The 26,895-nt window shown below is 45.3% G+C and overlaps 1 protein-coding gene across 1 annotated transcript in view; it reads left to right on the top strand.

The window, feature by feature from the left end:
- Positions 1 to 26,895, top strand: part of ADGRL4 (adhesion G protein-coupled receptor L4) — a 166,474-nt gene that overhangs the window by 106,879 nt on the left and 32,700 nt on the right. The window contains exon 11 of the mRNA XM_073544869.1: positions 5,730 to 5,933. Coding sequence (XP_073400970.1) covers positions 5,730 to 5,933 — 204 coding nt within the window. The remainder of the gene's footprint in view (positions 1 to 5,729; positions 5,934 to 26,895) is intronic.

The following is a 26,895-nucleotide window of genomic DNA, read 5'->3' as shown; positions in this document are numbered from 1 at the left end:
ACAATAGGTGATGTCACAGCTCACCTCCTCCTCCTCCTGTACAATGACTAATATCACCTCTATATACAGTATATAACACAGTACCCACCATTCACAATAGGTGATGTCACAGCTCACCTCCTCCTCCTGTACAATGACTGATACCTCTATATACAGCGGATAACACAGGATCCACCATTTACAATAGGTAATGTCACAGCTCTCCTCCTCCTCCTGTACAATGACTGATAACATATCTATATACAACTGATAACACAAGATCCATCATTCACAATAGGTGATGTCACAGCTCACCTCCTCCTGTACAATGACTGATAACACCTATATATATGGTAGATAACTAACATAGGATCCACCAAATAAGTGATGTCACAGCTCACCTCCTCCTTCCTTCCTCACAATGACCTTTGCACACGCTCATTAAATGTTTCAATACAAAAGATCATGTCAGAGTCTGTTCATTGCAGCTAATGTACATGTGCATTTCTTGAAATATCATAAAGTTAAAGGGGTGATCCAAAACCATCCTTAATCCTAAATGTGTATTTAAACTATTCACTTTTCTAATATACGTTAACTAAAAATTCCCTATGCTTCATCTCTCTCTCTTGCTCTGATGACCTTTCCCTTGAAAATCCCCATTGCATGCTCAAATGGGATGTCAAAAGGTTCCTGTGTATGCTTTCCTCACCCTGAAGCAAAGCATCATCAGTGACGTCCATGTGGAGGGCTGGACTCTGTTCTCTCGTTTTCAATGAGCATTCACAGGAGTATATCACTGTGAGCAGGGAGCGCATACTGAGCATGTGTCAGGTCTTAGAACCAGCACATGCTCAGTAGAGCAGCCGCCCCTGAAATAGACATCACTAATGAAATCATCTGCGGCAGTGACTGAAGCCCCGGTCCCCCGATGACGTCCCTTTTTAGTATCCCAGCATGCACTGGGGATTCTCAAACAAAACATCATCAGCACGGAAGATAAAGTAGAAACAGAGGGATAGGAATTTTTTTATTAAAGTGTGAGTGATTAGATTATTTCATTACATAGATATTTTGGATTAAATTTGGTTTTGGTTTTAGTCGTCTCCTTTCCTATATTTAAGAAATCCCCAGCGGTCGGTGAGAGAATTGCATTATTTACATTTTTATTCTTCGTGCAGATTGTGATATGAAAAACCACATTACCAAAAATAAATAAAAAATACACATAACACACAAAAAAACAAAGTAACAATTGAACCCGTGGGAGATATCTCAGCTTCCTTTATTCCTGTGAACGTCACCAGAGAGCTGGAAATCCTCCCAGTAAGGTCAGAGGGACGTCTGACAGTAAATCCAGGAGAATCTGCCCCCATTAACCCTCTACTGCCCAGTCGATTGTTTTTCCATCTCTGCTGTTCCAGAGACATTCCTTTTTGATTGTTTTGTTGACGCCTCTGCACCAAGAATTGTCTCTTTAATCCTTAGGGTTCCATGCAGCTTGTCAATCACGTTTCATTCCATTCTTTCGGAATGCGGGATGAACAACAAATAAACAATTCTGGGATCTTTTTTGCTTTCTTTGTGCCGAGATCTAGGAAAGGCTGGAGTCACACTGGCGATTTTTTAAAATCAGTCCAATTTTCTTTCCTGCAAAGAATGGCAAGTGTCATGCGAGTGTCTGATTTTTCACAACTAGCAACCGATTTACATCCGAGTACAGTGTGATTGCCGTCCGACTGCTTTCACATAGACAAAAGCGATCAGTGTGTAAAAATCGGACAGTACTCGCATGGTCCGTGTGCTGTGGGATTTTTATCTCGCACCTTTGACTTCTATTGCGGGATGTGATCCGATCCGAACTGGAAAAAACCCCGCAGATGAGCGCACAATGATAGAATCACATTGGTCTGAATGCAAACCTCTTTTTTATCATATTGCATTCGTCCGATTTCATCGCAAGCGGGAGTGAGCCTAAATAGTCGAGTTCTTGTTGATGCAGAGATGTCGGCTGGAGGTCGTGACTTCAGCAACATTTTCTCTACGATACAATGATTAGTTTTCCCTTTTTTGTTATTATCAGCCATCGATTAGCTGCACCAATCACACACAGTCCACATCAGCTGGAGTTTTAACGCTTCCTTCTACCTCGGATTGATCATTACCACTGCAGACAATCCGGGAGGACTCCGGCAGCGTTACCGAGAAGTAGCCGTGATCCGGACGGTCTGTGGTTTTTTTTCATGTTTACGCCATCATGAACCATTTTTAAACTAAGCAAAAGTAGTGGACGATCACATTAAATAACCAAGGTCGGAGGTTCCTGTGATCCCAATCGTTAGAGCAAAAGCTCAGCTGTCATTTCACAACTAAACACCCGGGAGCTGGGAGGTAGAAAAAGGCCAAGTGGCTACTGGAAAAAAATGTCTAGATAGTAACTTAGGGGTTAACTCATGCCTCTCCAGACTAATATGGGATTTTTCTAAGGCTAATAGAAGGCAGAATCATAAGAAATGGATTTAACTATTTACTAAGCTTTATACTAAAGCGCTGACATCCGCTCCTTCTCTAATTCTATATACCAAGCTTTAAATAAATAATGACTCGCCGCGTTCTCTAATTATTGATCAGGTAAAACCCAATCACAGACTTCATATTATTTTCTCATTGGTGTCTGCAGAGATTACTTTATGCTTAATAGAAATGGATTTGAGGAGACTCGCTGAAGTCAATGAGCTTCAATCCATCTCGGCTTTTGCTTACGGCTTTTTTATATTTAGCATTTTCCTAATTTTTTATAATCTGTAAGTGCTTATCCAGCGTAAAATCTGCAAATCATTCATCTTCTGAGTGCCAAAGACACGTTACGTGGCCTGGGAGCTAAAGAGTCATGGACTGTTGTGGGAGCTAAAGAGTCATGGACTGTTTTCACCTACGCCAAATGCCCCAAATATATCTCTAGGGCCCCATAGGCCAAGCATACTCCTAAAGCATGTCCTCTGGGTGCATGCAGTGCCAGTATATGGCAGTATAAATTCACTGTATGCGCTTCCATGCATAGCGTGGTGCCCGGGGGAAAGTTTTGTAAGTGGCACTGTTGTGAATCATGCATCTGATGAACTTTGTACAAAATTGTTCTGCCTATTTTTTCACATTTTTAGTGCAAAAAAGTTGCATTATCATTAAAATGTTGCAAGTAAGACCCAAACTGCTCAGAAATAAAATTGAACAGATTTAAAGGACATCTCTCAACCCAAATTTACAAAATAGGCCGGATTCAGCATTGCATTCTCGCCCGTGTTTTGGAGTGATTGCCTCTCAATCAGTGACTTTTTAATTTGCAACAAATTCATTAAATGATTTTTGCCTTTTTTTCCAAGTTGTTTTTTGTGATTTAGGTTTATGAATTTTGTATCAATGTGGCTGTTTCATGTGTTTTAAACAGATTTACAAAATAGAACTTTTTTAAAAAGTAGCAATTTGGTACAACTCTACTCAAGTCCTCCCCTAGACCGATTTTATGGATGTCAATTGTTTTGACACATTTTCTGTAACATTTTGAGAAATGTTTGATTTTTCACACTAGCAAGATGCAGATCCAGTTGAAGATGAAAATAAAAAACAATTTGGGGCTTTGTGCAAAATTCATGATCGCTACACACCATTTTTATTCATTTGGTGCAAAAAAAAGTCAGCAAAAACCATAAGTCATCACTCTCTCCTCTCTGCTGATGTCACTGCAGTGCAGGATCAGCACAGACATCACTCTCTCCTCTCTGCTGATGTCACTGCAGTGCAGGATCAGCACAGACATCACTCTCTCCTCTCTGCTGATGTCACTGCAGTGCAGGATCAGCACAGACATCACTCTCTCCTCTCTGCCCATGTAACTGCAGTGCAGGATCAGCACAGACATCACTCTCTCCTCTCTGCTGATGTCACTGCAGTGCAGGATCAGCACAGACATCACTCTCTCCTCTCTGCCCATGTAAGTGCAGTGCAGGAGTGAGCACAGACATCACTCTCTCCTCTCTGCTGATGTCACTGCAGTGCAGGATCAGCACAGACATCACTCTCTCCTTTCTGCCCATGTAACTGCAGTGCAGAAGTGAGCACAGACATCACTCTCTCCTCTCTGCCCATGTAACTGCAGTGCAGGAGTGAGCACAGACATCACTCTCTCCTCTCTGCCCACGTAACTGCAGTGCAGGAGTGAGCACAGACATCACTCTCTCCTCTCTGCTGATGTTACTGCAGTGCAGGATCAGCACAGACATTACTCTCTCCTCTCTGCAGATGTCACTGCAGTACAGGATCAGCACAGACATCACTCTTTCCTCTCTGCTGATGTCACTGCAGTGCAGGATCAGCACAGACTTCATTCCTTTTTGCAGATATCACTGTAATGTAGGAGTGAACACAAACAACACTCTCTCCTCTGTGATGGAGCCAGCACAAACATGACTCTCCTTGCTTCTGACATCAGGTGCAGGTAATTAATGAGTGATGTCAGCAGAGAGGAGAGAGTGATGTTTTCTCTGGCTCCTGCATTGCAGGGACAAGGCACTTAAGCTGGATATTTTTTCAAGAATCATAAAAGGAGGCAGAGTGATGCTAAATAAGTGGATTTAAGGGTGTTCTCTTTTAGCTATGCCAAGAGTGCATTGAGCCCCCTTATTAGCATTTTGCAATGAAGTTCTTTTTTGCACAATGGAGGAACAGATTTGAAAAGATAAAAACTATTTTGATTGTTGCTCTTCCTTTGTGGTTGGCTTAAATTATTAATTTTGAATGATTGACTCTCTCCCTTTAAGAGTGAGATTGTGTAGGAGGCGGAGAAGCAACAATGGGGTTTCCCAGACTTTGCCACCAATTTAAGCCCAATATATTTAGACTGTTGCAGATTTGTTTATGTTGCAGAAGAACTGACAAGAGTCTGTGCCTCCAAAAGGTGAAACCTCCACGCGGTGCACAGTGAGCAGCTGGAACCTCTGCATTCTGCATAAAGTTCTTGTTTTGCCCTAACTTTTGTGTCCTTCTGCTGCACCATTCCTCTGCTGGTCCAAGGCCCCGTTCCCTTACCACATCTCGATTTCACCCAAATATTACACTAGTATACGTTTTGTACATTGGGAGCCCATGCCGGACATCTGTCACTGCATGCCCGTATGCTGCCATGTTGTATGATGGTGAATACATTGGGAAATGCTCCGCAAGTTTTCAGCACGTTGGGCGCTGGAGTTCCATAAATGTGGGAGCGCGGCAGGTAGAAGCCCAGAGCTCGGTATCATAGCATATGAAATGCCGCTGACTAAGGCTATGTGCACATGCGGCGGATTCACCTGCGGGTTTTTCCGCGCGGAACCGCAGGTAAAACCGCAGGTAAAGTGACATGCGGTTTGGCATGCGGTTTCAGACCTCTACTATGTTAAAGGTGTGAAACCGCAGCGGAATCCACAGAAACAATTGACATGCTGCGGTTTATAAACCACGCGGAGAAAACCGCAGCGTGAGCGTTTTTTAAAACCCATAGGGTAATATGGTACTGTACCATGTCTGCGGAACTGCAGGGCCAAAAACGCAGCGGAACCACAGCAGAATCCGCAGCGTGTGCACACAGTCTAATGATTCTCCCGAGATGTGCGGAACGCCGCTGATAATTACATATTGCCGTCAATAGTTAATCCCGGGTGAAGTCTCCGGCGCGGCTCGTCCTCATCCTCTTTATTCCGTGTGTTTGTCTCCTCTAGGTGGCCGCTCAGCACAGCGTCCTCACACGAATCACCCAGCTTGGGATCATCATCTCCCTGATTTGTCTCTCCCTCTGCATCTTTACATTCTTCTTCTTCAGTGAAATCCAGAGCACCAGGACGACAATTCACAAGAATCTCTGCTGTGCGCTATTCCTGGCCGAGCTGCTGTTCATCATCGGGATAAATATGACCAAAAACAAGGTAAAAGTGCAAAATCCAAAGGATATAGCAAGAGGTATACAGTATATAGCGAGCAGTGTACAGTATATAGAAAGAGGTATACAGTATATAGCGAGCAGTACACAATATACAGGATATAGCGAGCAGTGTACAGTATATAGTATATAGAAAGAGGTATACAGTATATAGCGACCAGTACACAATATACAGGATATAGCGAGCAGTATACAGTATATAGCGAGCAGTATACAGTATATAGCAAGCAGTATATAGAAAAAGGTATACAGTATATAGCGAGCAGTACACAATATACAGTATATAGCGAGCAGTATAAAGTATATAGCGAGCAGTATACAGTATATAGCAAGCAGTATATAGAAAGAGGTATACAGTATATAGCGAGCAGTATACAGAATATAGTATATAGCGAGCAGTATATAGTATATACCGACCAGTACACAATATACAGTATATAGCGAGCAGTGTACAGTATATAGCATATAGAAAGAGGTATACAGTATATAGCGAGCACTATACAGAATATAGTATACAGTTAGCAGTATACATATGGTAATATAGTATATAACGAGCAGTATATAGTATATACTGGGCAGTACACAATATATAATATATAGGGAGCAGTATACAGAATATAGTATAAACCGAGCAGTATACAGTATATAGCAAGCAGTGCACACTATATAGCAACCACTATACAGTATACAGTATATAGCGAGCAGTATACAGTATATAGCAAGCAGTACACAGAATATAGCGAGCAGTATATAGTACATAGCGAGCAGCCTACAGTATATAGCGAGCAGTATATAGTACATAGCGAGCAGTATATAGTACATAGCGAGCAGCATACAGTATATTGCGAGCAGTATATAGTACATAGCGAGCAGCATACAGTATATAGCGAGCAGTATATTGTACATAGCGAGCAGCATACAGTATATAGCGAGCAGTATATTGTACATAGCGAGCAGTATACAGTATATAGTACATAGCAAGCAGTATGCAGTAAATAGCATATAGCGAGCAGTATATAGCATATAGTGAGCAGTATATAACATATAGCAAGCAGTATACCGAATATAGTATATAGCAAGCAGTATACAGTATGTAGTGAGAAGTATATAGTATATAGAAAGCAGTATGCAGTACATAGCATATAGCGAGCAGTATACAGTATATAGCAAGCAGTACACAGTATATAGTGAGCAGTATACAGTATATAGCGAGCAGTATATAGTACATAGCGAGCAGCCTACAGTATATAGCGAGCAGTATATAGTATATAGCGAGCAGTATATAGTACATAGCGAGCAGCCTACAGTATATAGCAAGCAGTATATAGTACATAGCGAGCAGCATACAGTATATAGCGAGCAGTATATAGTACATAGCGAGCAGCATACAGTATATAGCGAGCAGTATATTGTACATAGTGAGCAGCATACAGTATATAGCGAGCAGTATATTGTACATAGCGAGCAGTATACAGTATATAGTACATAGCAAGCAGTATACCGAATATAGTATATAGCAAGCAGTATACAGTATGTAGTGAGAAGTATATAGTATATAGAAAGCAGTATGCAGTACATAGCATATAGCGAGCAGTATACAGTATATAGCAAGCAGTACACAGTATATAGTGAGCAGTATACAGTATATAGCGAGCAGTATATAGTACATAGCGAGCAGCCTACAGTATATAGCAAGCAGTATATAGTACATAGCGAGCAGCATACAGTATATAGCGAGCAGTATATAGTACATAGCGAGCAGCATACAGTATATAGTGAGCAGTATATTGTACATAGCGAGCAGCATACAGTATATAGCGAGCAGTATATTGTACATAGCGAGCAGTATACAGTATATAGTACATAGCAAGCAGTATGCAGTAAATAGCATATAGCGAGCAGTATATAGTATATAGCATATAGTGAGCAGTATATAACATATAGCAAGCAGTATACCGAATATAGTATATAGCAAGCAGTATACAGTATGTAGTGAGAAGTATATAGTATATAGAAAGCAGTATGCAGTACATAGCATATAGCGAGCAGTATATAGTATATAGCGAGTAGTATATGGTATATAATGAACAGTATACAGTGTATAGCATATAGCGAGCAGTATATAGTATACAGCGAGCATTATAAATAATAATAATAATAAATTTTATTTCTATAGCGCCGACATATTCCGCAGCACTTTACATTTCGGAGGGGATTTGTACAGACAATAGACATTACAGCATAACAATAATCACATAGATCATAACAGATACCAAGAGGAATGAGGGCCCTGCTCGCAAGCTTACAGTCTATGAGGAAAGAGGTAGACACGAGAGGTGGGTGGTAACAGTTGCCCTGATTGTATGGACCAGCCATAATGTTAAGTGTGTAACAGTACAGACACAGAGGGCTAATGGATGTATAAAGCATGTGGGAACATGATGCGGGGAACCTGGTTATGGTAAAACTTTTGGCTGTGCCACACAGGGATAGATTAGGTTAATGTGTTGAGGCGGTAGGCCAGTCTGAATAAATGCGTTTTCAGGGCACGCTTAAAATTGTGGGGATTGGGGACTAATCGTATTGACCTGGGAAGTGCATTCCAAAGAATTGGCGCGGCATGTGTAAAGTCTTGGAGACGGGAGTGGGAGGTTCTGATTATCGAGGATGCTAACCTCAGGTCATCAGCAGAACGGAGGGCACGGGTAGGGTGGTATACTGAAACAAGGGAGGAGATGTAGGGTGGTGCTGAGCCATGGAGGGCTTTGTGGGTGAGGGTAATAAGTTTGTACTGGATTCTGGAGTGGATGGGTAGCCAGTGTAATGACTGGCACAAGGTAGAGGCATCGGTGTAACGATTGGAGAGTAATATGATCCTGGAAGGAGCATTCAAGATAGATTGGAGGGGGGAGAGTTTGGTAAGAGGGAGACCGATTAGAAGAGAGTTACAATAGTCGAGACGAGAATGAATAAGAGAAACAGTAAGAGTTTTTGCGGAGTCAAAAGTAAGAAAAGGTCGAATTCTAGAAATATTTTTGAGGTGCAGATGACAAGAGCGAGCCAGTGATCAAATGTGGGGGGCAAAGGAAAGCTCGGAGTCAAGTATGACCCCAAGACAGCGGGCCTGTGGCTGGGGAGTAATAGTGGAACCACACACAGAAATGGCAATGTCGGGTATAGGTGCATTAGTAGAGGGAGGAAACACAAGGAGTTCAGTCTTTGACAGGTTCAGTTTCAGATATAGTGAGGACATGATGTTAGACACAGCGTTTAGACAATCGCCGGTGTTTTCTAGAAAGGCTGGCGTGATGTCAGGAGAAGAAGCGTATAATTGGGTGTCATCAGCATAGAGATGGTACTGGAAACCAAATCTACTGATTGTTTGACCAATAGGGGCAGTGTACAAGGAGAAGAGGAGGGGGCCTAGAACCGATCCTTGAGGAACCCCAACAGTAAGGGGAAGGTGAGAGGAGGAGGAACCAGCAAAAGATACAGTAAAGGAGCGGTCAGAGAGATAGGAGGAGAACCAGGAGAGAACGGTGTCCTTGAGGCCAATGGAGCGGAGCATAGTTGTCATGGTCACGTGTCTCTGGACGCAGATGATACCGCAAGGCGAACCCATAACACACGTGACCCTGGATACACCGCCTCCAGTGGGGCGCATTTATATAATAAAGACGTGCAGGTGGATACGCCGCCTCCACCTGGCGAATTTGGGTATTACACGTTATACATACAATATCACAGGCAGTGATTGCACACCTCTAGCACACCTTTATAGGGTGTAACACCTGATACATGATTAAGTGCACAAAACCCCAAAGTGCAATACCACAACCACCACCGGGGACAGTCAAAACACCTTTGAACTTAACCAAAGTAAAAAAAGTTCACCCAGTGATTTAAAACTGTCAGATCACTTCAGATCATGACAGTACCCCCTCCTTAATGAGGGGCCTCTGGACCCTCAAGACCACCCCTCATTAGGGAAACACCTACAGCGGGGATGCCCAGACCCTGAGTTCACCCCACCATTACCTGACACTTCAGGTTTATGACAAACGCACCGCTGGTATTGGCAATAAAGTTCATTTTGGAGGCACCACTCATCTCCACAGCGCCGACCTGGGGAACGAGTTTATGTATGTGTATGTTTGTTTGTTATGAGCTGATCAGACTCCACAACACACTTCCACAAGATGTTTTTTGGTGGCACACATACACGCTCGTTCACACACAGGTCCGGACCTGAACGTTTATTACACACATTCGTTTGTCAAAAAATTGGTGAACTCATTCAGGACCTGATCACAGAGGCGTCCCCCTGTGTCACCACACTCACACCCCCACTATTCACCAAGGGACACCACCCTCCAACCCTTTCACCATGAGGACTGCGCCTCCCAGGGTTGGTTAATGGCGAGGGTAGAGATTTGTCCCTACTCCCCCGCAGCACACCTGCTGCACACACCAGGAGGAGAAGGGGACCGGGAAATGGAGGAAATATACTCTCGCTGATCGCCTCCACACGACCAGGAGGGCGGCTTCTTCGATGGTATGAAGATTTGGCGTAAAACCCCGCGGACTCACACCAGTCAGTTCACCACAGGGGCGTACCCCTTCACCTCGGGGAATATCAGGCAGCTCTGTGGGGCACCATTCCTCCCACCTGCCTGGGTGCGCCCGCCTGCATGAACCAGTCCTGCTCCCCAGCAGCGACTCTAGGGGGTTTTAGTACCATAGCCGCAGGAATATGGAGGAAAATATATATACTCGCTGGTCGCCTCCACACGACCAGGAGGGGCGGCATCGAAGATTTGGCATGAGCCCCGCGGACTATACACCAATCTGCTCCCTACAGGGACGTACCCCTTCACCTCGGGGAATGCCAGGCAGCTCCGTGGGGCACCATTCCTCCCACCTGCCTGGGTGCGTCCCCGTGCAAGAGCAAGTCCCGCTCCCCAGCAGCGACTCTAGGGGCTTTTGCCAGACCTCAGCCGCCATTTTTGTTTCTCTGGTTATCTGAGCAGAGGCCCCAGACCCTGATAACTGCTGCTGCAGCGGCTTAAACACACCTTGCCGCTCCCCACTGCACCTCAGTGAGGACCGGCAGCAATTACCAAAGGTCTCCACATGGCCAAAGCTCACCAGAAAAAAGTAAGGGCCTGTGATAATGTCATGGTCACGTGTCTCTGGACGCAGATGATACCGCAAGGCGAACCCATAACACACGTGACCCTGGATACACCGCCTCCAGTGGGGCGCATTTAAATAATAAAGACGTGCAGGTGGATACGCCGCCTCCATCTGGCGAATTTGGGTATTACACGTTATACATACAATATCACAGGCAGTGATTGCACACCTCTAGCACACCTTTATAGGGTGTAACACCTGATACATGATTAAGTGCACAAAACCCCAAAGTGCAATACCACAACCACCACCGGGGACAGTCAAAACACCTTTGAACTTAACCAAAGTAAAAAAAGTTCACCTAGTGATTTAAAACTGTCAGATCACTTCAGATCATGACAATAGTGAGGAGATGCTGATGATCCACAGTGTCGAATGCTGCAGAGAGATCCAAGAGAATTAGCATGGAGTAATGACCATGAGATTTAGCTGTTAGTAGATCATTAGAGACTTTAGTTAGGACAGTTTCAGTAGAGTGTAAAGAGCGGAAACCGGATTGGAGAGGGTCGAGAAGAGAGTTATCAGAGAGATAGCGGGTAAGACGGGAGTGGACCAGGCGTTCCAGGAGTTTAGAAATGAAGGGAAGATTAGAGACAGGTCTATAGTTAGCGGCACAGTTTTGGTCGAGGGATGGTTTTTTAAGTAGTGGATGTATGATGGCATGCTTAAATGAGGAGGGAAAGATACCAGAAGAGAGAGAGGTTAAATATTTTAGTTAGGTGAGGGGTGACAGCAGGGGAAAGGGACTGGAGGAGATGTGACGGAAATGGGTCACTGGTGCAAGTGGTTGGGTGAGAAGATGCAAGGAGCCGGCTTACTTCTTCTTCTGTGACTGGTTCATTATACAGTATATAGTACATAGCGAGCAGTATACACTTTATAGCATATAGCGAGCAATATACGGTTTATAGCATATAGCGAGCGGTATATAGTATATAACGAGCAGTATATAGTATATAGTGAGCAGTATATAGTATATAGTGAGCAGTATACAGTATATAGCGAGCAGTATACAAATACTGCTAATCTCTGTAAAAATAAAAACCCTTAATGGGTTTTCCTAAAAACCTGAGTCACTACTTGGACACAATCCACACTTTCTTTTATTTTGCCTTGTGACTCACAGGCGTCCTGCAGTGAACACAAGGAACTCCAGCAGGTTTAAAAGGACTCCATCCACATCCCGGTGAATACATATCGACCCTCACACATGATCCCCCTCACTGCCTCACCCCACGTCCACACCATTAGTATCTGGTCAGTATTTTACATCAGTATTTGTAGCCCAAATCAGGAGCGGAACAACCAGAGGAAAAGTCTAAGGGCTCATACTCACATGTGAGAAGCTCGGACGAGTCAGGCACGTTAATAACCTGGCACTGCCGGCGGCACTCGGATCGGAGCGTTCAGCTGCCTAGGAATTCATGTACCTGAATGCTTCGATCCGTGTTCCGGTGACAGTGCTGGGTATTAACATGCCAGACTCGTGTGAGTTTCTCGCGTGTGAGTATGAGCCCTAATAGAAACTCGTCACCACTTCTGTATTTATCACCCTCCTGGTCTCGGCTTACAAATACTGATGGAAAATACGGACCAAATACTGACTGTCAGGCCCTGTCATGACCGCAGAGCCCGGGCTGACTGCAGGACTCCCTTGGTCGGGCCGAGAATTACGGCTGTAATGTAAACCGTAAAATATGGCCACAATACTGTTGTGTGAATGATGCCTTATCCTTCATGTGTTCTTCTTTGCTCATGGTCCAAAGTTAGGAAGTAAAATGTTTTATTTTCTGAATGAAACAACAACACAAATATCAGATGGCAATAATCTCCGGTGACAATACTGTTACTAATGATCTTATCTGTGACGATCCGAGGCGCAGGACACACGTGGTCAAAATTGTTGGTCCCCCTCGTTTAATGACAGAACACCCCACGATGGTGACAGAAATAACTTGAATCTGACAAAAGTAATAAATCAAAAATCTATGAAAATGAACAAATGAAAGTCAGACATTGCTTTTCAGCCATGATTCCACAGAACTTTTTAAAACATAAAACTCATGAAATCGGCCTGGACAGAAATAATGGTACCCCTGACAATAATGTGACAGAAGGGACATGTTACATCACGGTGTGTCCACTAATTATCATCACAGGTGTCTACAATCCTGGAATCAGTGAGTGGCCTCTATAGAGGCTACAGATCCTCACTGTGCTGTGTGGTGACACGGTGTGTATCACACTCAACATGGACCAGAGGAAGCGAAGGGAAGAGTTGTCTCAGGAGATTAGAAAGAAAATTATAGACAAACATGTCACAGGTAAAAGTTATACAACCATCTCCAAGCAGCTCGATGTTCCTGTGACTACAGCTGCACATATCATTCAGAAATGTAAGCTCCATGGGACTGTAGCCGACCTCCCTGGACGTGGCCACGGGGGGAACATTGATGACAAATCAAAGAGACGGGTAATACGAATGGTAACAAAAGAGCCCAGCAAAACTTCTAAACAGATTAAAGGTGAACTTCAAGCTCAAGGAACATCAGTGTCAGATCGCACCATCCGTCATTGTATGAGCCAAAGTGGACTTCATGGAAGACAACCAAGGAGGTCACCATTGTTAAAAAAAATCATAAAAAAGCCAGACGGGAATTTGCCAAACTACATGTTGACAAGCCACAAGGCTTCTGGGAGAATGCCCTATGGACAGATGAGACAAAAATGGAACTTTTTGGCAAGGCACATCAGCTCTATGCTCATAGACAGAAAAATGAAGCATATCAAGAAAACAACACAGTCCCTACTGTGAAACATGGAGGAGGCTCTGTTATGTTCTGGGGCTGCTTTGCTGTATCTGGCACAGGGTGTCTAAAATTTGTGCAGGGTACAATGAAATCTCAAGACTCTCAATGGATTCTAGAAAGAAATGTGCTGCCCAGAGTCAGAAAGCTTGGTCTCAGTTGCAGGTCATGGGTCTTGCAACAGGATAATGACCCAAAACACACAGATAAAAACGCCCAAGAATGGCTAAGAGGAAAACATTGGACTATTCTGAAGAGGCCTTCTATGAGCCCTGACCTAAATCCTATTGAGCATCTTTGTAAAGAGCTGAAACATGCCGTCTGGAAAAGGCAACCTTCACACACGAGACACCTGGAGCAGTTTGCTCTTGAGGAGTGGCCAAAATACCTGTTGAGAGGTGCAGAGGTCTCACTGACAGTTACAGGAATCGTTTGATTGCTGCGATCGCCTCAAAAGGTTGTGCAACAAAATATAAAGTTAAGGGTCCCATCATTTCTGTCCAGGTCGATTTCATGAGTGTTATGTCTTTAAAGATTCTGTGGAAGCACGGCGGAAAAGCGATGTCTGACTCTCATTTGTTCATTTTCATAGATTTTTTTATTACTTTTGTCAGATTCAAGTTATTTCTGTCACCATTGTGGGTTTTTCTGTCATTAAACGAGGGGCACCAACAATTTTGACCACGTGTGTATAGCCGCGGCACAATCCTAGTCATAGAGAACGAAGGTTGTTACATTGTAGTTAAGATTAGGAACTCTTTAATTTAAATCTGCAGCAATTGGCAAAGTACATAAATGCATAATTTAGAGAACATTAAAGGACCAGTTGGGAGAAACCGTAGATTATTACAATATGCTAATTCTCACAAATGAATCATCTGCCATTCTTATCTGCTGAGCATCTTTAGTAAAGAGAAATTGCCGTAATTCATTCCCCAAATTACTTAACTACTTTAATTCAGGTTTTTATGTTGTGATATATTTATAGCGTCCTTGCCGCAGTAAATGCTTCATGCTAATGCCTCTGCCCCCCGGCTCGCCCCTACTCCCCTATGGCCCATTTCAGGTATGCTAACCTCAACAATCTCTCATCTGTTTATTGTGCCGAGCTCGGCGATTCTGAAAACTAGACATCATTTTATGGAATCCATTACCATGTGTATATCACACTGTGAGGACCTTAGACTCCATATGTGGCCCTGTAGGTCCCCAAAAAGCAAGGGTGCAATTGCAATGGATGCAAAAGTTGCGGCCAGACCCAGAACCCAAGAGACTGAGGAGGCCGATATGTTCAATTGTCCCGTATGAAAAACCAATAATAAAGACGCATGATTACTTCGGGGCACTATTGAAGATTTTGTATCGAGACCCACAAACTTCAAGTTACACCACTGCCAAAAATGGGTCATGTTCTACAAAAAAGTTTGTCCCAGAGATACAAAGTATCATCAGATTAAGTTTATTGATGCTACTCCTCCCAAAAGGAGCTCTATTAAAAGACCAGATCGGAGGAGCAACCTCGGAAATCACAGTCCTCCAGAGCAGAACTCGGAAGGAGCCGCAAACTCAGCAATAATTAATATTACATCTGTTGATCTGTTTTGATAAATGATGAATTATTTGCCGCATATCATAATATATAGATGTATAAAGCTAATGTTGGACTCAATAGGAGGCATATATTTGGTTGTAGGTATTTCTGTGGCTAATAAATCCATTCCGTGTTTCTGATTTGGATTGTTGTTAGGTCGCAGAAAATTCTTCAAAATTCTTCATTGCCTTCTCCCCATCACCCCATCATTGCCTTCTCCCCATCACCTCTATCATGGCCTTCTCCCCATCACCCCCATCATGGCCTTCTCCCCATCACCCCCATCATGGCCTTCTCATCACCCCATCATTGCCTTCTCTCCATCACTCCCATCATTGCTCTCTCCCCATCACTCCCATCATTGCCCTCTCCCCATCACCCCCATAATTGCCTACTCCCCATCACCCCCATCATTGCCTTCTCCCCATCACCCCCATCATGGCATTCTCCTCATCACCCCATCAATGCCTTCTCCCCATCACCTCCATCATTGCCTTCTCCCCATCACCCCCACCATTGCCTTCTCCCCATCACCCCCATCATGGCATTCTCCTCATCACCCCATCATTGCCTTCTCCCCATCACCTCCATCATTGCCTTCTCCCCATCACCTCCATCATGGCCTTCTCCACATCACCCCCATCATGGCCTTCTCCCCATCACCCCCATCATGGCCTTCTCCTCATCACCCCATCATTGCCTTCTCCCCATCACTTCCATCATTGCCCTCTCCCCATCACTCCCATCATTGCCCTCTCCCCATCACCCCCATAATTGCCTTCTCCCCATCACCCCCATCATTGCCTTCTCCCCATCACCCCAATCATGGCATTCTCCTCATCACCCCATCAATGCCTTCTCCCCATCACCTCCATCATTGCCTTCTCCCCATCACCCCCACCATTGCCTTCTCCCTATCACCTCCATCATTGCCTTCCCCTATCACCCCCATCATTGCCTTCTCCTCATCACCCCATCATTGCCTTCTCCCCATCACCTCCATCATTGCCTTCTCCCCATCACCTCCATCATGGCCTTCTCCCCATCACCCCCATTATGGCCTTCTCCTCATCACCCCATCATTGCCTTCTCCCCATCACTCCCATCATTGCCTTCTCCCCATAACTCCCATCATTGCCCTCTCCCCATCACCCCCATCATGGCCTTCTCTCCATCACCCCCATCATGGCCTTCTCCTCATCACCCCATCATTGCCTTCTCCCCATCACTCCCATCATTGCCTTCTCCCCATCACCTCCATCATGGCCTTCTCCCCATCACCCCCATTATGGCCTTCTCCTCATCACCCCATCATTGCCTTCTCCCCATCACTCCCATCATTGCCTTCTCCCCATAACTCCCATCATTGCCCTCTCCCCATCACCCCCATCATGGCCTTCTCTCCATCACCCCCATCATGGCCTTCTCATCACCCCATCATTGCCTTCTCCCCATCACTCTCATCATTGCCCTCTCCCCATCACCCCCATCATGGCCTTCTCTCCATCACCCCCATCATGGCCTTCTCCTCATCACCCCATCATTGCCTTCTCCCCATCACTCCCATCATTGCCCTCTCCCCATTACCTCCATCATGGCCTTCTCCCCATCACCCCATCATGGCCTTCTCCTCATCACCCCATCATTGCCCTCTCCCCATCACCCCCATAATTGCCTTCTCCCCATCACCACCATCATTGCCTTCTCCCCATCACCTCCATCATTGCCTTCTCCCCATCAACTCCATCATGGCCTTCTCCCCATCACCCCCATCATGACCTTCTCCTCATCACCCCATCATTGCCTTCTCCCCATCACTCCCATCATTGCCTTCTCCCCATCACTCCCATCATTGCCTTCTCCCCATCACCTCCATCATTGCCTTCTCCCCATCACCTCCATCATGGCCTTCTCTCCATCACCCCCATCATGGCCTTCTCATCACCCCATCATTGCCTTCTCCCCATCACTGCCATCTCCCCATCACCTCCATCATGGCCTTCTCCCCATCATCCCCATCATGGCCTTCTCATCACCCCATCATTGCCCTCTCCCCATCACCCCCATAATTGCCTTCTCTCCATCACCACCATCATTGCCTTCTCCCCATAACTTCCATCATGGCCTTCTCTCCATCACTCCCATCATTGCCCTCTCCATCACCCCCATAATTGCCTTCTCCCCATCACCCCCATCATTGCCATCTCCCCATCAATCCTATCATTGCCTTCTCTCCATCACTCCCATCATTGCCCTCTCCATCACCCCCATAATTGCCTTCTCCCATCACCCCCATCATTGCCTTCTCCCCATCACTCCCATCATTGCCCTCTCCATCACCCCCATCATTGCCTTCTCCCCATCACTCCCATCATTGCCCTCTCCATCAGTCTCATCATTGCCCTCTCTCCATCACCCCCATCATTGCCTTCTCCCCATCACCCCCATCATTGCCTTCTCCCCATCACTCCCATCATTTCACTCTCCATCAGTCTCATCATTGCCCTCTCTCCATCACCCCCATCATTGCCTTCTCCCCATCACCCCCATCATGGCCATCTCCCCATCACCTCCATCATGGCCTTCTCCCCATCACCCTCATCATTGCCTTCTCCCCAATCACCTCCATCATTGCCTTCTCTCCATCACCCCCATCATTGCCTTCTCCCCATCACCCCCATCATTGGCTTCTCCCCATCACCCCCATCATTGCCTTCTCCCCATCACCCCCATCATGGCCTTCTCCCCATCACCTCCATCATTGCCTTCTCCCCAATCACCTCCATCATTGCCCTCTCCATCACCCCCATCATGGCCTTCTCCTCCACCTACACACACAGACACACACAGCAACATTCACCTGTCTGCACATTCCCCCGCAGAGCTACACATGCACGCACACCCACACGCACCACCACTCATCTCTACACACCCACACATACCCAGACAGACACATACATACACATACAGGCAGCACCTCTCACCTGTCTGCACTGCAGGCACTCCCGCAGCATCACTGGCATCCGCGCTTCCTCTCTGCCACAGCCGGCTGCTGAATGATGACATCATCCAGCGGTGCTGCTGACTATGTGAGAGGAAGCGTGGGGTTGGGCAGGATGGATCGCTGCAGGCCTGCAGCTCCGCTGCTATTTTCTCTTGTAGGTAGCGGAGCTGCAGGGATTGCTTTCTGCCCGCTGCACATGAGAGCAATCTGGCCAGGGGCCCCCCGGAGCCTCGGGGCTGGATACACAGACCAGATTGCCCTCATTATTAGCCGCCCTGCAGGGGCCCCCCTCCACCTCCGGGTCCCGATGCAGCCGCACAGGCTGCACATGCGGTATGTCCACCCATGTCTGCTCGCATTCCCCATATATGTTGCCATAAAACATAAACTGAACGTCCTACGTTTCGAGCCGCTCGTCGTTCGCGTTTCATGGTGAAATATTTTCGGCCCCTCGTTTTGCTGACGGGAGACGTATTCCAGAAGCAATAACGTCTCCTCGCGATGTACAGTGTATGTAAAGAAGCTCTGGCATAGATACACCAGGGGAAATCAATTCCACCGTGTGACACCGAGGACACGGAGCGACGCACGCACCAAGAATTGCTTTTGTTTTATTGTTTAAATATTGGAAGGTGGTAATATTCACGAGTCGGCACTAATGCTTCTCCTCCCCGGGGGGAGCCGCCATCCGCTTCTCTATACTCGGCTTATTTCTTACATTTCTATGGAAACTTGCGAGTTTTGCTCTGCAGCAGACGCCACTTTAAAACTTCGGCACTTTGAAAACTCCTGTTCATATTTACAGGGTTTCTGAAGAACTGGAACAAATCTCTTTTGTGAATGTTCCACAGCTGGAATTTGTTTTGCAGTAGGAAGCCAAGAAAATATAGGTTATACCGTGAAAAAAAAAATCATCAGGATAAATAAAGCTGAGCAGTGAATAGAAAGTCAAGGCCGACACCTTAAAGGGATTGCACGGTCTTTCTTCTGCAGAAAGAAAACCTTACACACTTCTTCCCACTGGGTAAAATGTGTTGTCTGCTATTTCTGGGGGAGGAAGAGTGATTGGTGCAGGTGTCATCATGCTTTAAAAATCTGGAGAATAGAAGTGGGGGCGCTGTTGTATTAGAGTCAGGGGACAATGTTTACTCATTTGGTGGTGAGAAGTGGTACTGCAAGTCCAAAATATAGCTGAACATTGCAAAAAACATAAATCTCCCAAAAAAATAAGGCTTTAAAAAGTAATGAGCAAAGTCACAAAAACAAGTGAACATTGCAAAAACATATGAACCGCAATACACTTTCAGAAGCCAAAATAGAGAGACGCTTCAAAAGAGTTGCTCCAATTGTAAAGGAGTCCACATATCCTTGTATTACAGAGAAAAATCCACTGTAAGGTGACATTTCATGGCTATCTGACCTGGCAAAAAGATCTGGTGAAAGCAGGACCCTGGTTGATCAGAATGATGTGATTATGTCCCCACCTAGTGGCTGGCACAGGTAGCTAGAATTTAGCTCCGCCTAGTGGCTGGGACAGGTAAGGAAAGTTTCATTTACCTCTGGTGGCAGGGAGAGGTAGCTACAAAATTAGATACAACCCCCCACCATTTATTTAGCCTGCAGAGGTAAAAGTAGCTGAAATTTTAATTATTGCCGCCCTGCACCACCATTGGCTAGGAGAATTATCTACAATTTTATTTAGCTCCCCCTAGTGGCAGGGAGCTGTAGTCAGAATTTTATTTTGCTCCCCTTAGTGGCAGGGAGAGGTGGCTAAAACATTGTCAATAAGCTATCCCCAGTGACAAGTAGCTAAAATATTATCATTTCTGTCCCCTTTATGACATGGGGCAGATAGATTAGTAGTAGGTTGTCATATATCAGTTTACAATAGCTCAGAAAAAGACAGATCAAAGAGTCACACACTGTACAGCGATTTCGCTGACAGATTCTCATACAATTCCCTTTACAATAGATAGTGCAACATGGAGGCGATAGAAGACAAACACTGCAAAATAAATCCCAATAGCAAAAATGATTAGTCCAAAATTTATATATTTAAGGGGAAGAAATGCCCCCGAAGGTGTCCTCATTATTCAAGCTCTTATTGGGCACAGAGACTAGTGAACCTTTGTGCAGAGGTGGCTATAACTTGCGGGGTGGACATTACTTGTCAGGTGGACATTAGATGCGGGGTGGACATTAGATGCGGGGTGGACATTACTTGTGGGGTGGACATTACTTGCGGGGTGGACATTAGATGCGGGGTGGACATTACTTGTGGGGTGGACATTAGATGCGGGGTGGACATTACTTGTGGGGTGGACATTACTTGCGGGGTGGACATTAGATGCGGGGTGGACATTACTTGTGGGGTGGACATTACTTGCGGGGTGGACATTAGATGCGGGGTGGACATTACTTGTGGGGTGGACATTAGTTGTGGGGTGGACATTACTTGCGTGGTGGATATTAGTTGTGGGGTGGACATTAGTTGCGGGGTGGATATTACTTGCGGGGTGGACATTACTTGCGGGGTGGACATTACTTGTGGGATGGACATTACTTGTGGGGTGGATATTAGTTATGCGGTGGACATTACTTGCGGGGTGGATATTAGTTGCAGGGTGGACATTACATGCGGGGTGGACATTAGTTGTGCGATGGACATTACTTGCGGGGTGGACATTAGTTGCGGGGTGGACATTAGTTGCGGGGTGGACATTAGTTGCGGGGTGGACATTAGTTGCGGGGTGGACATTACTTGCGGGGTGGACATTAGTTGCGGGGTGGACATTAGTTGTGCGATGGACATTACCTGCGGGGTGGAGATTACCTGCGGGGTGGACATTAGTTGTGCGATGGACATTACCTGCGGGCTGGACATTACCTGCGGGGTGGACATTAGTTGTGCGATGGACATTACTTTTGGGGTGGACATTAGTTGCGGGGTGGACATTGCTTGCAGAGTGGACATTACTTGCGGGGTGGACATTGCTTGCAGGGTGGACATTACTTGCGGGGTGGAAATTAGCTGCAGGGTGGAAATTACTTGCGGGGTGGACATTACTTGCGGGGTGGAAATTAGCTGCAGGGTGGAAATTACTTGCGGGGTGGATATTAGTTGTGGGGTGAACACATTACTTGCGGGGTTGACATTACTTTCAGTGTGGACTTTAGTTGTGGGGTGGACATTACTTGCGGGGTGGACATTACTTTCGGGGTGGACATTACTTGTGGGATGGACATTACTTGCGGGGTGGATATTAGTTGTGCGATGGACATTACTTATGGGGTGGACATTAGTTGCGGGGTGGACATTGCTTGCAGAGTGGACATTACTTGCGGGGTGGACATTGCTTGCAGGGTGGACATTACTTGCGGGGTGGATATTACTTGCGGGGTGGACATTACTTGCGGGGTGGAAATTAGCTGCAGGGTGGAAATTACTTGCGGGGTGGACATTACTTGCGGGGTGGAAATTAGCTGCAGGGTAGAAATTACTTGCAGGGTGGATATTAGTTGTGGGGTGAACACATTACTTGCGGGGTGGACATTACTTTCAGTGTGGACTTTAGTTGTGGGGTGGACATTACTTGCGGGGTGGACATTACTTTCGGGGTGGACATTACTTGAGGGATGGACATAACTTGCGGGGTGGATATTAGTTGTGCGGTGGACATTACTTATGGGGTGGACATTACCTGCGGGGTGGACATTAGTTTCGGGGTGGACATTACTTGCGGGGTGGGCAGGCGCCGCTCTTGTGGAGGTTTCTGGTACTTCCATTGGAAGATATATTATTTTCAGTCGTTTAGCTGTAACCCGTGGAGCCATTTGCTGTTTGGTTCCTTGTCTTTGTCGCTCTGTAGCTTTTCTTCCTCCATTTCTTACTTTTGCTGCTTAGTGTGAGATCTCGGTGACTGGACAAGTCTTAATAGGTAACAGCATCATCTATCTTGTTTTATTTCCCTTCTCCTCGGGGGAGGATTACATAACCGCTAGTTTGTCTCACCTCTTCTCACTTACTATGATCCCGCTTTCTGATACCTATGACAAGTCTGGAGCTGTTCTCCAGTTCCTGCACTTTTCTCCGGAGAAATAGAAGAACTATTAATGTTCCCTTTCAGCGCAGTAATTAAACTCTGAACGCACCCAAACAGTCTGGGTCTGATGTGAGCGGAGTCGGATCACGTGGTCGGACGGCGGCGTTAGTCATAAGAATACGGAATAATTGGCAAATTCTGCCGGATAATCTAATAGGTGCATTGGGGAACTAAAGACATGACATCAGAGCTGGAATGTGTGCGCCCCTCTCCATATACACAACTATTCAGCTACATGACAAGACGATGGCCGCCCGCAGTCACCTGCTCATAGCAGATCAGCAATGACAAGCATGGGGGTCTCCTGCAGACGCGCAGGACACACTCCCTGCGCAATCATGCTAAATGCCACTGTCAGAGATTGACAGCAGCACATGTCAGCTGATCTAATCAGCTGTCATTTGCCAGAAAAGATGCAGGCTCAGTGCCAGAGCCCACATCAAAGGAGGAGACACGACCTATGACATATATACATCATAGGTCATAAAAGGGTTAAAGGGGTGGTCCGAAGGCCAACGTCATTTTTATCCTAAATCCCTATCTATTTATTTCCACAATCTAAAATATTTTATAATATACTTGAATTAAAAATCTCCCAACCTTCCCTAACTACTCTAACAGCTTTATTTTTTTTCACTTCCTTTTTGATGACGATTTGTTTGAGAATCCCAGTGCATGCTGGGATACTCAAACAAAGCATCATCATGGGGCAGAGGGTGCGGTTTCTGACTCAGTCCTTGCCCACTCCCTGAAACAAAGCATCATCAGTGCCTGCACGCTGTGCACTGTGCGATGTGCACAATGACAGTGCACTCTTTCGTCAGCTCAGATCAGCACTACTGAGCCGGCAAAAGAGTGTGTTGTCAGCATACACGGTGTGGAGAGGCCAGTGACATCAGTTGCGGGGACAGCACTGATCTCTGCATGCCAGGTATTCTGCCAACGCATTCTGCTGCCAGCTCGTTACTGCTGATCTGAGCCAGCGAGAGAGAGCACTGTCATTGTGCACAGTGCGCAGGGGGAAAATTTCGAATTTCGTTAGATTCAGTAATGTCTTGTCACTGTGGGATCCTAAAAGTGTTACCCCACCTACTTATAAGACATCTATGGCATGTTGCTGGTGTGATAAACACTTTCCCAGTGAGTGTCTACCTGCTGATGCTTCCGAGTGTCCAATCATTAGATGTCCACAATGATGATTGCCATCAAAGTGACACAGAATCCACTCCAAGTTCCCAATGGGCCCGTATCAGCGTGCCACACGCCTTCCAGATCTCCCGCCGCAGACATGGGTGCTGCCATATTCTCCTTCCCAATGAGATACCGTTTCTGTCAACATCAATTTTGTTGACAAATGAATTTTAAAAGAAAATGTTTTGGGTCCATTTATTAGATGGTACATAGTCCGGCTCTGTACATGAGGGTTGCGCTGTTCGGATCTGGAGGATTACCTGTTTATCATGGAAGTTTTATGAAACTTGGGCCCCTTATTCCCCTTTCAATTTTTGTAACACAATTGTACACAAAAGCTCGAAATCCGCCGTCGCTCTGATTGCATTACCGTTTACGTCTCTCGGAGCGTCTGAAATCTGTCATGAATATGTAACGGATCCTCGGATAAAAGCAGCAGCGGATCTCAATTGTAGTCTCACCAGATGGAGCACAAGTGGATTATCCTGAGAACGATCGATGGGATATATCCACCTGCGTTCTCACATCTCCGGGCCTGGATACAGAAATTCACCGCCCCAGGGTGAAAGCATTAAATATGTACAGAACGTTTAACAGGAGATAAAGCTAACAAATAAAATCTAATGGTAGAGGTGAGCTAATCTTTAGACATTTCACATCACAAAGTTTGCTGAATTTTTCCCAAAAATTTCAGATAGATTTAAATCATGCGTGACCCTGTGCGGTCTCCTAGGACCGTGTCCATCCAACCTCAGTAATGTCCCACTGAACTCCACATATACGGTAAACGGTTGGTAAGGTTTCTTCACCGCCGTCACACACTATATGTACAATGTATTCAGTGTTTCATGGCTTTCTCGCACTAACTCTTTTGCTGCAGTCAGGTGACCGTATAAGTCGGACCAAGATTGGATCGCAGTGCACGGACTGATCGGCGGCTCTTCCAACCTCAGCGTGACATGAAGCTGTCACACATGGGTCTAGAGACCTGCCGGCCAGTCTGTGCACTGTATTCCGATCTCAGTCTGATTTATACAGCCATCAGACTGCACCTTTAGTCTGAGAAATGACCTTCTAACTGTCCTTATTCACCATAAATTGCTGGCTGCATTCCCTGCCTCTGCTTTTATAGTGGCTATGATTGTCTATCCTATAATAACTGTAAGGAGGAGTCCACCTGCCCTCCTGAGGTCATATAATCCTTCTCTGGCATATGCAATCTCCTGCATTAAAAACTACCTGTTTGAATTTTTCAGTTCCAGCAAATTCCCCCCAAAAATCAACATAAATTCAATTTGCATAAAATTGATTGGCTGACATCTATCTCATGGTCTTCTATGTGTTTCCCTAGCACCATCTACAGTTGTGGCCAAAAGTATTGACACCCCTGCAATTCTGTCAGATAATACTCAGTTTCTTCCTGAAAATGATTGCAATCACAAATTCTTTGTTATTATTATCTTCATTTAATTTGTCTTAAATGAAAAAACACAAAAATAATTGTCCTAAAGCCAAATTGGATATAAATCCACACCAAACATAAAAAAGAGGGTGGACAAAAGTATTGGTATTGTTTGAAAAATCATGTGATGCTTCTCTAATTTGTGTAATTAACAGCACCTGTAACTTACCTGTGGCACCTAACAGGTGTTGGCAATAACTAAATCACACTTGCAGCCAGTTGACATGGATTAAAGTTGACTCAACCTCTGTCCTGGGTCCTTGTGTGTACCACATTGAGCATGGAGAAAAGAAAGAAGACCAAAGAACTGTCTGAGGACTTGAGAAACCAAATTGTGAGGAAGCATGAGCAATCTCAAGGCTACAAGTCCATCTCCAAAGACCTGAATGTTCCTGTGTCTACCGTGCGCAGTGTCATCAAGAAGTGTAAAGCCCATGGCACTGTGGCTAACCTCCCTAGATGTGGACGGAAAAGAAAAATTGACAAGAGATTTCAACGCAAGATTGTGCGGATGTTGGATAAAGAACCTCGACTAACATCCAAACAAGTTCAATCTGCCCTGCAGTCCGAGGGTACAACAGTGTCAACCCGTACTATCCGTCAGCGTCTGAATGAAAAGGGACTGTATGGTAGGAGACCCAGGAAGACCCCACTTCTTACCCCGAGACATAAAAAAGCCAGGCTGGAGTTTGCCAAAACTTACCTGAAAAATCCTAAAACATTTTGGAAGAATGTTCTCTAGTCAGATGAGACAAAAGTAGAGCTTTTTGGGCAAAGGCATCAACATAGAGTTTACAGGAGTAAAAAATAGGCATTCAAAGAAAAAAACACGGTCCCTACAGTCAAACATGACGGAGGTTCCCTGATATTTTGGGGTTGCTTTGCTGCCTCTGGCACTGGACTGCTTGACCGTGTGCATGGCATTATGAAGTCAGAAGACTACCAACAAATTTTGCAGGATAATGTAGGGCCCAGTGTGAGAAAGCTGGGTCTCCCTCAGAGGTCATGGGTCTTCCAGCAGGACAATAACCCAAAACACACTTCAAAAAGCACTAGAAAATGGTTTGAGAGAAAGCACTGGAGACTTCTAAGGTGGCCAGCAATGAGTCCAGACCTGAATCCCATAGAACACCTGTGGAGAGATCTAAAAATGGCAGTTTGGAGAAGGCACCCTTCAAATATCAGGGACCTGGAGCAGTTTGCCAAAGAAGAATGGTCTAAAATTCCAGCAGAGCATTGTAAGAAACTCATTGATGGTTACCGGAAGCGGTTGGTCGCAGTTATTTTGGCTAAAGGTTGTGCAACCAAGTATTAGGCTGAGGGTGCCAATACTTTTGTCTGGCCCATTTTTGGAGTTTTGTGTGAAATGATCAATGTTTTGCTTTTTGCTTCATTCTCTTTTGTGTTTTTCCATTTAAGACAAATTAAATGAAGATAATAATACCAAAGAATTTGTGTTTGCAATCATTTTCAGGAAGAAACTGAGTATTATCTGACAGAATTGTAGAAGTGTCAATACTTTTGGCCACAACTGTATTGTACCTCCCTCTATTTCCCTCCAATTCAGAGAATGAAAGCAATAGATCTGGGAAGG

This window comes from Dendrobates tinctorius, unplaced genomic scaffold (assembly GCF_039654945.1).
Source record: "Dendrobates tinctorius isolate UK_male_01 unplaced genomic scaffold, ASM3965494v1 ptg000138l, whole genome shotgun sequence".
Taxonomy (NCBI): Eukaryota; Metazoa; Chordata; class Amphibia; order Anura; family Dendrobatidae; genus Dendrobates; species Dendrobates tinctorius.
This window is presented reverse-complemented; position numbering and strand designations above follow the sequence as displayed.